The sequence below is a fragment of the Carettochelys insculpta genome, chromosome 6, assembly GCF_033958435.1.
Source record: "Carettochelys insculpta isolate YL-2023 chromosome 6, ASM3395843v1, whole genome shotgun sequence".
Taxonomy (NCBI): domain Eukaryota; kingdom Metazoa; phylum Chordata; order Testudines; family Carettochelyidae; genus Carettochelys; species Carettochelys insculpta.
In genome coordinates, this window is record NC_134142.1 from 71,976,943 (window position 1) to 71,991,120 (window position 14,178).

Genomic DNA, 14,178 nt, shown 5'->3' on the forward strand with positions numbered 1-14,178 from the left:
CCGTCTCCATTTTTACAACCAGCCTCGCCCTGGCTGGGACCACCTTCACCCTTCCTGGGGTTTGAGCCACTGGAGTACTATCACAAATCGCTCTCTCCAGTGTCCCAGATCTCTCGACGATCTCGCTCCCCCAGACGCAGGGGGTATGCACCAAGGGAGTGGTCTAGGTCACCTTCCCAAGAACAGTGCCCATGCTGCCATGGTCGCCCTTATCACGCGGGACATAGACACCACCGGCAATCTACCAGGGAAAGATCCCCACAGACGGTCCCGTGTCCCCGAGGGCAATCGCGAACGGGGACAGAGACTCAAGTATCTCAGGGGGGACTGGCTATGGAACCCCGAGATTTTCCCTTGCAAGCTTCCAGCGAGTGGATGTACCATCACCAACAGGAACCGGAAGGGTCCAGAGAGGCGTACCCTAGTGGTTCCTCGCTCTCCTCCCCGGGCGAGGCTACGGCCCCGGGGGACATCCATCCTCCGGACGATCTCAAACAGTTTCAAGAGCTGTTTAAGAGGGTGGCCTTCACGCAAGGCATCCAGACAGCAGAGGTGCAAGAGAAACACCATAAGCTCCTCAAAAATCTGAGACCTCCGGCCTCCTCCAAAATAGCAATACCACTTGATGAAGCAATCTTGGAGTCCGCCACTATGATATGGCAGACCCCTGCGACTATTCCGCCTGTCCACAAGAGAGCGGATAAGAAATACTTCGTGCCGACAAAGGGCACGGAGTTCCTGTTCAGCCACCCACAACCAAATTCCTTGGTGGTGGAGTCGTCGCAACAAAGATCAAAGACATCTCAATTCAAGACAGGGGGAACAGACACAGATGCCGAGAAGCTAGAGCTGTTCGGCAGAAAGGTCTACTTCTCCTCCACTCTACTGTTGTGAATGGCAAATTATGCAGCGCATCTAGCAAACCATAATTTTGACAACTACACTAGGCTAACCTCCCTCATGGACTCGCTTCCAGAGGACAAGAAACCGGTGCTCAAGGCCATCGTGCAAGAAGGCTATGCGGCCTCGAGGACGGGAGTTCAGATCGCCCTGGATGTTGCGGACACAGCAGCACGCTCCACAGCTACGGCAGTGGTGATGCGAAGGGAGTCCTGGCTCCGGACTTCGGGTATACCGAGGGATCTGCAGGCAAAGATAGTCGATCTTTCTTCCCTTCGACTCGCAGAAGCTGTTTGCTGAATCAACTGACTCGGTCCTTCATTCCAGTAAAGATTCAAGAGCCACACTTAAGACCCTGGGGATTTACACCCCTCCATACAGAAAGAAAAAGTACTACACTCAACAAAGACGGTACCAGTACCAGCAACAGCGTCCCCAGTACCACAGGGGTTACGAGCAAGGGCGACATCAACAGCACCAGCAGTACAGAACTCCCAGGCGACGTTCCCAACAGAGCCATGCATCCTCGGGGCAGGGCCAAAGGCCACAAGTTTGACACACAGATCCAGGGCTGCGCCATCACTACCATCGCACAAGGTCATCCGAAGCGGCTATTCCACCATCGCCTCCGACCATTCTACGACCAGTGGCAAAGGATCACCACAGACAAATGGGTGCTGGAGATCATAGCCACGGGGTACGCCATCCCCTTCCAGTCGCTCCCACCGCCACGACCTCCACCCAGGCCCCGCCTCCAGGAGGCCTCCCACGTAGCGAGGCTCAAGCAGGAGGTAGACCATCTCATGCTCATAGGGGCAGTGGAAAGAGTGCCGGAGCAACTGCAAGGGAAAGGGTTCTACTCGAGGTACTTCCTCACGGAGAAAAAGACAGGAGGCTGGAGGCCCATCTTAGATCTTCGAGGCCTCAACCGGTACCTGCGCAAGCAACGCTTTCGGATGATCACAATCGCCTCCATCCTTACGGCACTAGACGATGGAGATTGGTTCGCAGCCCTCGACTTACAAGACGCATATTTTCACATAACTATCCATCCGGCTCACCGACGATTCCTCCGGTTCATGGTAGGCAAAGAACATTTTCAATTCAAGGTCCTACCGTTTGGCCTCTCCTCGGCCCCCAGAGTCTTCACCAAGACCTTGGCAGTGGTGTCAGCCTACCTGCACAGACGGGGTATTTATATTCCCGTATCTGGACGACTGCCTACTCAAAGGGGCCTCGAAGGAGGAGGTACTACGCATGATACGCGTCACAGCAGGCACGTTCTCTTCGCTCGGCCTGGTTATCAATCTGGCAAAATCAAAGATAGACCCCACACAGGACATAGAGTTCATAGGGGCACGCATAAATTCTATTACAGCGAGAGTGTTTCTACCAGAGACTTGCTTTCGGGCCATCGGCTCCCTCGTGCAAGTCATCACCTTCAGCCCTACGGTGCCGGTCCTGACGTGCTTACAGCTGCTGGGCCACATGGCAGCGGCGACGTTCGTAGTACAGAACGCCAGGTTACACATGCGCAGCATGCAGCACTGGCTGGCGAGCGTATACAAACCGGCAGCACACACCATTCACAGGGTGGTGTCGCCTACAGCAGAGGTGCGCAAATCCCTGCAATGGTGGGTAAACCCCAAGAACTTGCTAACAGGGGTACCCTTCCACCAACCACAAATATCGGTTTGTCTTACTACAGATGCCTCCCTCATAGGGTGGGGAGCACACATGGGCGAAGAGGTGACTCAAGGGCTGTGGTCCTCCACGGAGCAGTCACTGCACATAAATATACTGGAGCTCAGAGCAGTGTTCAACGCCTGCAGACACTTTCGAGACCATATACAAGGCAAAGTAGTCGGGATCAGTACAGACAATACCTCCACCATGTTTTATATAAATCGGCAAGGAGGAGCTCGGTCCCGTGCCTTATGTGCGGAAGCAGTCCGGTTATGGAACTGGTGCATCGCCAACAATATAATCTTGAAAGCCTCGTACTTACCAGGTGCTCACAATGTGAAGGCAGACCAGCTGAGCAGGCGTTTCGCACTCACGCACGAGTGGCAGATCCGTCCCGATCTGCTACGACCGATTTTTCACGCATGGGGTTTTCCCCAGATAAACCTGTTTGCCTCTCAACACAACAGGAAGTGCCCACGATTCTGCTCCAGGGCAGGACTGGGACGGGGGTCCCTGGGCGATGCATTCGCGATTTCCTGGAGGGGCCCCCTGCTTTACGCTTTTCCTCCCACAGTGCTGATCCACAAAGTCTTGCAGAAAGCCAGGAGGGAAGGAGCCCGAATGATCCTGATAGTCCCAACGTGGGATCGACAGCAATGGTTCCCCCTACTCCTGCGCATGTCGGGACGTCCACCGATGCCCCTTCCGTTGGCGCCGGATCTGCTCACGCAAGCCCAGGGGTCCATAGTGCATCCGCACCCCCAAGGCCTGCGACTACAAGCGTGGTTAATCCATGGCTCAGCTCCCTAGAGAGCACATATACGGAGTTAGTGCAACAAGTCCTAGAAAGTAGTAGGAGGACTTCCACCAGGAAGACCTACAAGCAGAAATGGAGTCGCTTCATGGCATGGTGTTCTACCAAACAGCTGGCCCCCCTTTCGGTACCTAGACCTGTAATATGAGACTATTTACTGGACCTCAAGAGAGGAGGACTCTCACTATCCTCATTAAAGGTCCACCTTGCCGCCATTTCGGCGTTCAGACACGAAGAGGAAGGGCACACGGTGTTCGCCCATCCCATGGTTACCAGGTTCCTCAAAGGGTTGGTAAACCTATACCCCCCTCGGAAACCGCTTCCACCTTCGTGGAACTTGGACCTGGTGCTTAATGCGCTAACGGGACCACCGTTCGAGCCTTTGGCCACGGTTTCCCTCCGCCTCCTTACGATAAAGACGACCTTTCTTTTCGCAATCACGTCAGCTCGCAGGGTGAGCGAGCTTGCGGCAGTTATGGCAACGCCACCCTGCGCTGTTTTTTCCAAGGAGGCGGTAACCATATGGCTGCATCCAGCCTTTGTTCCTTAAGTTTCTTCTGAGTTTCACATTAACGAACCTATCGTTTTACCCTCATTTTATCCAAAGCCTCATAACTCTAACAAAGAGGTGCGCCTACACCTCTTGGACGTGAGGAGGGCGCTAGCCTTCTATATAGACAGGACCAAGTCCTTCCGGAAAACGGATAGACTCCTAGTCTCTCTCGCTCCCAAATCGAAAGGAGAAGGTCTTCTTCGCAGAGAATCTCGAAGCACATCGTATCCTGCATAAAAATGTGCTACGAACTCAAAAAGACTCCTTTACTGGCCACGCCCAGGGCTCATTCCACTAGGGCGGTGGCGGCATCAACAGCCTTTTTCAAGGGCGTTGCGCTAAAAGACATTTGCAGAGCGGCGACCTGGTCATCCTATGACACCTTCGCCAAACATTACGCCCTTCACAGGGTGTTCCAAGAGGATACCCGTCTCTCGACAGCGGTCCTCTCAGGGACAAGCTGCACATAATCCGATTACCCACCTCCTATCTTGGGTTACTGCTGGGTAGTCACCTAATGTGGAGCACCCACGGGGACACTCGAAGAAGAAAGAAAGGTTACTCACCGTAGTAACGGTGGTTCTTCGAGATGTGTCCCCGTGGGTGCTCCACTACCCGCCCATCCTCCCCGCTTCGGATCTCTGTTAGTGTTTTGCAGGGGCACTCGAGGCGGTTGGTCGAGGAACTGGCGGGGACCGGATCGCGCACGTGGCCAGGAGCGCGTAAGGGAGCGGTGCGCACCGGCGCATGTGCGGTCCAGCAGAAACTGCTTGGAAGATCCGATCTGCGGCGCCGGGCGAGCCCGACACCTAATGTGGAGTACCCACGGGGACACATCTCGAAGAACCACCGTTACTACGGTGAGTAACCTTTCTTTTCTGGCTGTAGACCTGCTCTTGGACATGGAGTGGTGCAGCAGTACGCAAGAAAATCCGCACATCTTCATTAAAACCTGAGGAGAAATCACAGTCCCCTCCAAAACTAACATAGCTCTGATTTCCAAGATGTTTTGAGTGGCTTGGGAGAGGAGATGTCTCATGTAGGGGTGCAAATACTGAAAAAGTTATTTTGTTCTCCTTACACCTTTTTTACGTTTTCAGATATAAGTGCTCTTTAAACAGTGCCTTGCTTGTTAAATGTGATAATCTAGACATCCAGATTAACAAAGATAACAAATGGCAAAGCAAAAACATACATCTAAACTAGATTATATGAGCCAAATTCTATTTTAATACCAATGTAAGCCAAACGTTTTGCTGGGTCAGTTGCTTCTGCTTTCTCTAAAATAGTGACATGGGAAAAGGGAGGCTCTGTATTCAGAGCCCATTTTTTTTTCTTTGTGTTGTCATGATTTAAACCACTGTTGACTATCATTAATATTCACAGACGGGTCTATATTTTTACTGGTTGCTCTCAGAATTCTTCTTTTCTTGGGAAGGCCTAATTGCACATCGAACTCTAGTAAACAATCAGTAGTGACAACAGCCTTACCTCTGTCTGACACACCAATCTACTGTTATATTAACTCAGTACATACTCTTCAGCAAGCCCAGATGTCTAGTGTTGGAAGAGAAGATTTACGGAAACTCTGGTTGAGAAACTTCATGTGTTAGGGCCAGAAGTTAGTTTGTTTGGTTATGATTTAAATCAGAAAGCTTGCTTTGTCTATGAAAGTCCCTAAAAAAGATTCGGGCTCACGTGACTCAGGCCTTCAAGAGAACACCAGTTGTCACAGAAATTGCCCCTCATTGTCTTTTATTTGACTGAAAGCTGTGGTTCACCAAAGCTGTTTGTTACTTTTCTAAAATGTGCTTCGTCTGCCTTTTAGACTACCCTAAAATCCATATCAAAGTGTTCAGGCTATTGAAGAGGGAGGGGAGCGAATTCTCAAATGCCTCTCCTGCGGTTCCTCCCTAAATAAAATAATGATAGTGAATATGGTTTAAGGACACAGATATTTCCTTGCACTGAAGGGCTTGAAGTAGGGGAAATAGTTGTAGTCTGTCAAGGTCAACCCATTTGAGGTGCTAAAATGCGATTCCACAAATAATAGGTTGTGCAGATGTTCAAAATATGAGTACACAGCTTCAGTTGGGCTATTAAGATTTGGTTCTTATTCAGTAAGATTTAAAGTAAGGCATATGTACACACATCTAACGCTTGACTTTCAGAGTTGTGAGGATGTCAGAATTTAAGCGTTTATTAAAATATGTTTCCAATTGTCACATGTAGGGTGCATCTACACTAGGAACTAACTTCTAAGTTAACTTCAAAGTTAGGCACTACATTGAAGTAGGCCGCAGAGAGTCTACACACATTTACCCTTACTTCAAAGTTAACTTTGCAGGGAGCCCAGCTTCAAAGTCCTTACTCCATTCCTGGGAATGGAGTAGTGCCCTACTTCGAAGTTGAACTTTGAAGTAGGGCATGTGTAGACACTCAACTTCAAATTCATTTTTGTAGTGTAGACACAGCTATCGAGGAAGGAAAAATGTGAATGTGATCCAAGTGTGACTGGTACTCTGGTGTTTGTGAGAATTTGCAGAAAGCCTCCATCTCGCAGGGTGAAGCAGTAGCCATTCTACTACCGGAATAGAACCTGGTCTTTGCTACTTAATGGGGCTGGGTTGTAGGATCTCAATGCTCCATTGGAATCTCTACAATTGGCTTCTCCTCAGTGAAGCTTAGATTTTCTGCAGTAATAGCATCCACTTGATGAGTCTCAGACACATCCCAGGGCTCCACGCCAGCCCTTTTCCTTATCCATGAGTCATCTTTCAAGAAGAAAATGGTGTGTTTCTCTCAAGCACCATCCACTTCTAGAGCCAAAATGAGACACCACTCAGAGGCAGTTGTGCAGATCTCAAATTCTCCTGATCCTTACTTCTGATCTGTGTTTCTGTACAATAGAACCAGAGTGACGAACTGACTGGTTAATCACACATTTCTGTTGGAACTGGAAGTACAGTCAGACAGCAGCAGAGACACCTCCTTCTCTCCAAAATAAAGCAAAGAAAGTAGAGTGCTATGTTAGATATGCTGCTAAAAAAACTTTTTTCTTCTATATGGTAAAGTTTCAAAGCTGTATTAAGTCAATGTTCACTTGTAAACTTTTCAAAGAACATTTTATTCAGTGTTATAAACATTCAGTCACAAACAGCCTTCATTCCCAAGGTATTCATAACTTGAGGTTCTACTATAATATATAGTTAAAGGTTGATATTTAAATGTGCTGAGTGACCATTCCAGGGACTTGTATGGCACAATTAACACTTTGTAAAGTTATTGTTTCAGGCTCTGCATACTCAGGCAGATATTACTGCATCAGTTACACATGCTTCATGTTTTCATGTATTTCTGCATAACTGAAAAGACTTTAAAAAATACAGTTGTGATTCTAGAGAAAATAAGATGGCAACCTCAGAAAGATAGCTATGTTTTTTGACATGGCAAAATCTGTCTCAGTTCTAGTCCTGTGTCTTACTGTGTTTGTATTAGGGATGTAAAATCTCAATTAATTGGTTAATTGATTAAATGGGGAGGGGAAAGGGGGTATTAGAGCAGTACCTCTACCCACTGTGGCTGGACTGGAGCACCCCCTCCCCCACCTCATCGTAGATAGGGGCTGCTCTGGCTGGGCTGGAGCCCTCCCCTGCAGTGGACTCTGCAGGGCTGGAGAAGTCTGCTGCTCCAGCCCCCACCGCTTAACCATAACAGGCAAGCCTAATTTCTTAAGGGTGAGGCTTCACTGGTTAACCATTAACATCCCTATTTTATATGCCATTTAGGCTATGTCTGCACTTACTAAAAACTTTGAAATGGAGACGTTAATGGCCAGATCGAAGAATACCAATGAGGCGCTGAAATCCATATTCAGCGCTTCATTAGCATGCTGCCAGCTGTGGCACTTCAGAATTGCCACATTTCGCTCCCGCGTGGCTTGTCTACATGGGGGTCCTTTTCAAAAGGACCCCACCAACATTGAAATCCCCTTATTCCTATGATCTCATAGGAATCCCCTTGTTTGTATGAGCTCATAGAAATAAGGGGATTTCGACGTTGGTGGGGTCCTTTTGAAAAGGACTCCTGTGTAGACGAACCGTGTGGGAGCAAAACGCAGCAATTTCAGTGCCTCATTTGTATTCTTTGATCTGGCCATTAGCATGGCCATTTTGCAGTTCTTGGTAAGTGTAGACACGGCTGGCTCCCCGAGGTAGGACTGCCAGGGACCCCTGCCACCCAGCTGGGGTTCCTGCGGCTGGGGCTCCCAACAGGGCTTGGCACTGCGACTCCCTGCTGCAGAGCTGCTAGGGCCCACTGTCACCCAGCTGGCGATCCGCAGCTGGGGCTGCCAAGGTTGCTAGTACTCCATATCATCACATACCGGCACCACAAAAGCATTGTTGCTAACCATCTTCACACCTCTCAGGCCACGTTCTCCTCTTAAGAGTCCTTTGCTGCCTCCCCTCCCCCCGACACCTTCTTATGTTAAATTCGAACTCACACTCCTCCTTTTGAAACTATATACAGCACTGCTCTTCACATATCTGCTCACGTTTCTCCCTAATTCTATTCTGCTGCTCCCTCCCTTCACCCTGGTCTTAATTACGTGAGAAAGGTATGCTGATTTAATTTAAATTTGTTTTTATATCAGTTTAGTTGAACCATTGCAAACCCTGATGTGGGCTTGTTTATTTCAATTTGAAGGGTTATTCTGAACAAACAAATCCTGATGGACTACACTGAAAAAGCATCCACAAAGCCTTTTGCACTTACATTTTTAAAATTATACCTTATGTTAAACTGTTGTAGTTGTTTTATGTAGATAAGGCATCAGTTCCCTTCCCTCATTTCTGTTCCCTCTGAATCCCTCTTCACTCTTAGCTTCATTCCCTTTTCTTATACTACTTGTTTTTAAAATAGTCTTTTTCTCATGCCGTAAATGACTATTCAGATTCTGCCTTGTGGTGTATTTTTTACAAACTTTCCTATAGTTATCCATTGTACTGTTGAAACGAATCTCATTTTAGACACAACACAATTAACGCCATTTCTGAACTTGGACTTTCATCTAGCCAACTAGCATGCTGTCTGTACAGTTTTAGCTGGTCAACTTGTGGAATATATAATTTCTTCCCTAAATGTTTTGTAGCTTTGTTGTATCTTAAATAGCTAATATACCATCCCAGAAGTGGCTAAGTGTCAGATGGCAGCAGAAATTATTAAAATAAAATTGTTATAAAAATTGTGCAGAATATATTTGGATTAAAAAGTTACAATCCTTAGAAAACGTTTTTTCAAAAAATTGAAAAACTGCAACCAGCTTTAATAGTATTTAAACCACATTTTGTCTAAGGTACTGTAGAAACATAAGAGATTAACTGAGTAGAATATGCAAAAATGTCAGAGCACTTATCACTCACTGATGTGTGTCAGCCTATGTATTCCTGTCTCATCCAAAAAGGAGGCTCTGAGATGTGTCTATCACAACAGGGAATGTTATTTCTCACCTCTGTTGATACCTGTGCAGATGACCTATGGTTTGGACTGCTACTCCTCTGGAAATCTCTCTCTTTAGGAACTACTGCCCTGAAAGAGACAGGCTTCTTCTCATCAGCTGCCCTATCCAGTTTCTTGTTACTAACTCTAACTTTTGTTGTTAGGGTTCAATGTGGACTGTGTTCTGATTAATAAATAATCTGTGCAATTCTTTTGCTTAAAAGGACAATTGGCAGTTGCACACTTGTGATAGAGGAGGGAGAGTGTTTGTATTGGAGAGAGTTGTTTTCTGAGTTGTTCCTTGCTCTGACCTCAGCCCCAACTGCTGCAGCAGGAATTCTATAGTGGAAAATGATTTCAGTTGCCAGAATAGATTTTTGGCATCTGTTCCTCATGCTCTGTCTTGTGTTCAGTCTGACTGGAGCCTTTTTTAATCTCAACAGGATCTCTCTCTCTCTCTTTCTCTCTCTCACTTGTGATTTCCAAGGATGCATAGTAATACCATCTCAGGAACTTATTTTATTTATTCCACATTGCAGGACTGCTGATTTTTATATTGGGGTGGAGACCCCAGTTTGTTATGCATTGGTTGCCTCTAGGTCTGACTTGAATACCCTTCTGTGAATTTATTATTAATTATGTTGTTTTTGTTATTTTAGATTATTGTTTATATCCAAAATAACACACACATAAAGACTAAGTCTCTGCCCCCGAAGAGATTTTGCTATGAAAAGGCAAAAGCAGTTAAAAGATTCAGGAAAGGATTCCTTGTGCATGCACATCAAGCAGTGGATTGGTTAGCTATAGCTTATTAGCTCCAGTTTTTAACGTAAACTATCCTCAGTTGACCTACCCTAGTCGTCATTGGTGGGCTGTTACTGTAGGCAATGCCATATAAATGGCTTAACAAGAAATTTAAATGATAAAGGGCAGAAATTAATTTTTGATGTTTAATGCTCTAATTTTAATAGCAGGTTCCTCACCTAGCTCCGGTAGCAGCTCTTCTGTTAACCCAATGGCCTCTCTTGGAGCATTGCAGACGTTAGCAGGTGCTACAGCGGGCCTCAATGTCAGCTCTTTAGCAGGTAAGCTTTATGTAGTCAGGAAAGAGAAAGATGACTGATTATCATTCCTGTGGTTGTGCTACCACTTCCTGGATAAGCCATTCTGGTTATCCCTGCTTGCCATCTTGAGCCCTTTCTGACAGCAGTAAAGTGTGTTGAAAATTCACTATTTTTGGCTCAGACACACCACTCAGTTATTAAATCTTCATTTCCCTTTTCTTGCATAGGGATGGCAGCCTTAAATGGTGGACTTGGCAGTGGTGGCCTCTCAAATGGCACGGGAAGTACAATGGAGGCCCTCACTCAGGCATACTCTGGGATTCAGCAATATGCTGCTGCTGCATTGCCCACTCTCTACAACCAGAGTCTGTTAACACAGCAGAGTATTGGTGCAGCAGGAAGTCAAAAAGAAGGTAAGCCAGAAGTTATACACAGGACTTGAGTGGGGGGTTGAGGGAAGAGTAAGCTCTGAGCCATATACACACACCACATCACAGAATCATAGGGCTGGAAGGGACCTCAGGAGGTTATCTAGTCCAGCCACCTGCTTCAAGCAGGATCAACCCCCACTAAGTCATCACAGCCAGGACCTTGTCGAGCCGGGACTTAAAAACCTCGAGGGATGGAGAATCCACCACCTCTCTAGGCAACGCATTCCAATGCTTCAGCACCCTCCTGGTGAAGTAGTTTTTCCTAATATCTAACCTACACCTCCTCCCTCTTAAACTTCAGACCATTATTCCTTGTTCTTGTATTTGACACCACTAAGAACAGTTTCTCACCCTCCTCTTTAGAGCTCCACTTCAGGAAGTTGAAGGCTGCTATTAAATCACCCCTAAGTCTTCTCTTCTGTAAATTAAACAAGCCCAAATCCCACAGTCTATCCTCATAGGTCTTGTGCTCCAGACCCTTGATAATTTTTGTTGCCCTCTGCTGAATCTGCTCCAGCAAATCCACGTCCTTTTTATACTGGGGGGGCCCAAAACTGGACACAATATTCAAGATGTGGCCTCACCAGTGCCGAATAGAGGGGAATAACTACTTCTCTAGATCTGCTCGAAATGCACCTCCTAACGCAGTCTAGTATGCCGTTAGCCTTCTTGGCTGCAAGGGTACACTGTTTACTCATATCCAGCCTTCCATCCACCATACCCCTAGGTCCCTTTCCATCGTACTGCTGCTGAGCCAGTCAGTCCCCAGCCTGTAACAATGCTTGAGATTCTTCCGCCCCAAGTGCAGGACTCTACACTTCTCCTTGTGTAACCGCATCAGATTTCTTTTGGCCCAGTCCTCCAATTTATCCAGGTCACTCTGGATTCTCTCTCTTCCCTCCAACGTATCTACCTCTCCCCCTAGTTTTGTGTCATCCGCAAACTTGCTGAGGGTGCAATCCAGTCCCTCATCCAGCTCGTTAATAAAGATGTTGAATAACACTGGCCCCAGAACTGAGCCTTGTGGCATGCTGCTTGAAACCAACCACCATCCAGATATTGAGCCATTGACCACTACCCGTTGGGCCTGACCATCAAGCCAGCTTTCTATCCATCTTATAGTCCAAGGATCCAATCCATATTTCCTCAACTTATGGACAAGAATGTTGTGGGAGACTGTATCAAAAGCCTTGCTGAAGTCAAGATATATCACATCCACTGACTTCCTCATGTCCACAGAGCCTGTTGCCTCATCATAGAAGCTAATCAGATTGGTCAGGCAGAACTTGCCCCTGGTGAATCCATGCTGGCTACTTTTGATCACTTTCCCCTCTTCCAAGTGCTCCAAAATGGATTCCTTGAGGATTCCCTCCATTATTTTCCCAAGGATTGAGGTAAGGCTGACTGGTCTATAGTTCCCTGTATTGTCCTTCTTTCCTTTTTTAAAGATGGGCACTATATTTTCCTTCTTCCAGTGATCCGGTATGTCCCCCGATCTCCAAGAGTCTTCAATGATAATGGTCAGCAATGACCTCTACCAATTCCCTTAGTACCCTCGGGTGCATTAAATCCAGACCCATGGACTTGTGCACATCTAGTTTTTCTAGATAGCTCATAACTTGTTCCTTCCCCACAGATGGCTGCCCTCCACCTTCCCATACTGTATTGTCTAGGACCGTCATGTGGAAGGTGACTTTGTCCGTGAAGACTGAGGCAAAAAAAAATTCAGTACTTCAGCTTTTCCTACATCATCTATCACTAGGTTACCTCCCTCATCCAGTAACAGCCCCACACCTTCTCTGATAACCCATTTACATAACATGCCTGTAGAAACCCTTCTTGTTACTCTGCACATCCCTTGCCAGCTGCAGTTCCAATTGTGCTTTCGCTTTCCTGGTTACTGGCCAGCATTTTCCAGCCGTATGTTTATATTCCCTCTTAGTCAACTGTCCACATTTCCATTTCTTGTGTGCATCCTTTTTGAATTTAAGCTGATTAAGGATTTCCCCGTTAAGCCAAGCTGGTTGCCTACCATGTTTGCATTTCTTACTATGCAGCGGGATGGTTTGTTTCTGTGCCTTCAGTAAAACTTCTTTAAAATACTGCCAGTTCTCTTGAACTCTTTTCCAACTTCATCTTCCTTTCCCAAGGAATCCTGCTCATCAGTTCTCTCAATCCCTGTGTCTCCAGCCTCTTGCCCTGAGCCCCTCCTCACCCCAGCCTGACTCCTGCCCCCCCAGCCTTCCACCCTGAGCCTCCTCTGCCCCCTATATTCCCAAGGCCCTCCCCTTATTCCAGCACTTCTCTCACCACCAGCCTGCTACCCTGAAGAATCCAGGCAATGCCGGGTAAGTCTTATAGTAATAAATAAGAAGTCAAGCCTAACCCCAGTACAATGCATAGAATTCATCAGAGTGGTCCTCGACTACACTTGGTCCAGGGCCTTACTCCCCAGGGCTCGGTTCTGAGCCTTAGTGGATCTCATTGTGAGCATGCAAGATCACCCACTCACCACCATGCACTTGTGTGGTCTGGCAGGCATGTCTCTGCCTCAGGTCCCTTCGGGCTTGGCAAGTGTCAGCCTACATCCCCAGTTGCCACAGCGTGGACAACATGGTCAGGATTCCGAATGAGTTACTCTAATTCCTCACCTCGTGTGAGGATCTCCCACATCAGTGCTGGAAGGAGTTAGCTTGCAGATCTAGCATCACTGATTATCATTGTCTTCAGTGCCTCAGACCTGGAATGGAGAGCACATCTGGGCACACTCAGCTCACAAGATTGCCGTTTCAGTTGCAATTGTGTCTTGCAGGCAAGAACAAGAAATGCCACATCTTCTGCTTGATCAGTGGCAGGGACAGAGGATTCTTGTTGGATGCTTTTCTGCTCCTGTGGTTGGGGGCTCTGATGTATGCCTTCCTACTTCTGTTGAACACGGTCCTCGCAAAGATCAAACAGGACAGGGTGAGGATCATCTTCCATAGTGCTGGTGTGGCTGTTACATCTTGAGTCCTGGCTGCTGTGTGGCTGAACATACAGGAGCAGCAATGTTTGGCCAAGGTTCAGTGTGTCCTGGTGGGAATTAGGAAGCCTTCCACCAGGGCAACTTACCTAGCAAAGTCGAAACAGTTCACCTGCTGGATCACAGGCGAGGAGTCCATCCCATACAGGCTTGTCTGCAGCTTCTTTCTGACTGTCTCCTGCATCTCAAGCTCCAGGGCTTGTCCCTTT

At 47.3% G+C, this 14,178-nt stretch overlaps 1 protein-coding gene across 11 annotated transcripts in view; it reads left to right on the forward strand.

Annotated features, from left to right (window-relative positions):
* CELF1 (CUGBP Elav-like family member 1) overlaps window positions 1-14,178 on the forward strand; it is a 122,350-nt gene that overhangs the window by 87,528 nt on the left and 20,644 nt on the right. For 7 of the 11 annotated variants that reach the window (XM_074997240.1, XM_074997239.1, XM_074997246.1 and 4 more), the window contains 2 exons: window positions 10,424-10,537; window positions 10,744-10,929. In XM_074997240.1, the coding sequence (XP_074853341.1) occupies window positions 10,424-10,537; window positions 10,744-10,929 (300 nt within the window). The remainder of the gene's footprint in view (window positions 1-10,423; window positions 10,538-10,743; window positions 10,930-14,178) is intronic. The other 4 variants (XM_074997243.1, XM_074997248.1, XM_074997245.1 and 1 more) reach the window with 1 other exon arrangement.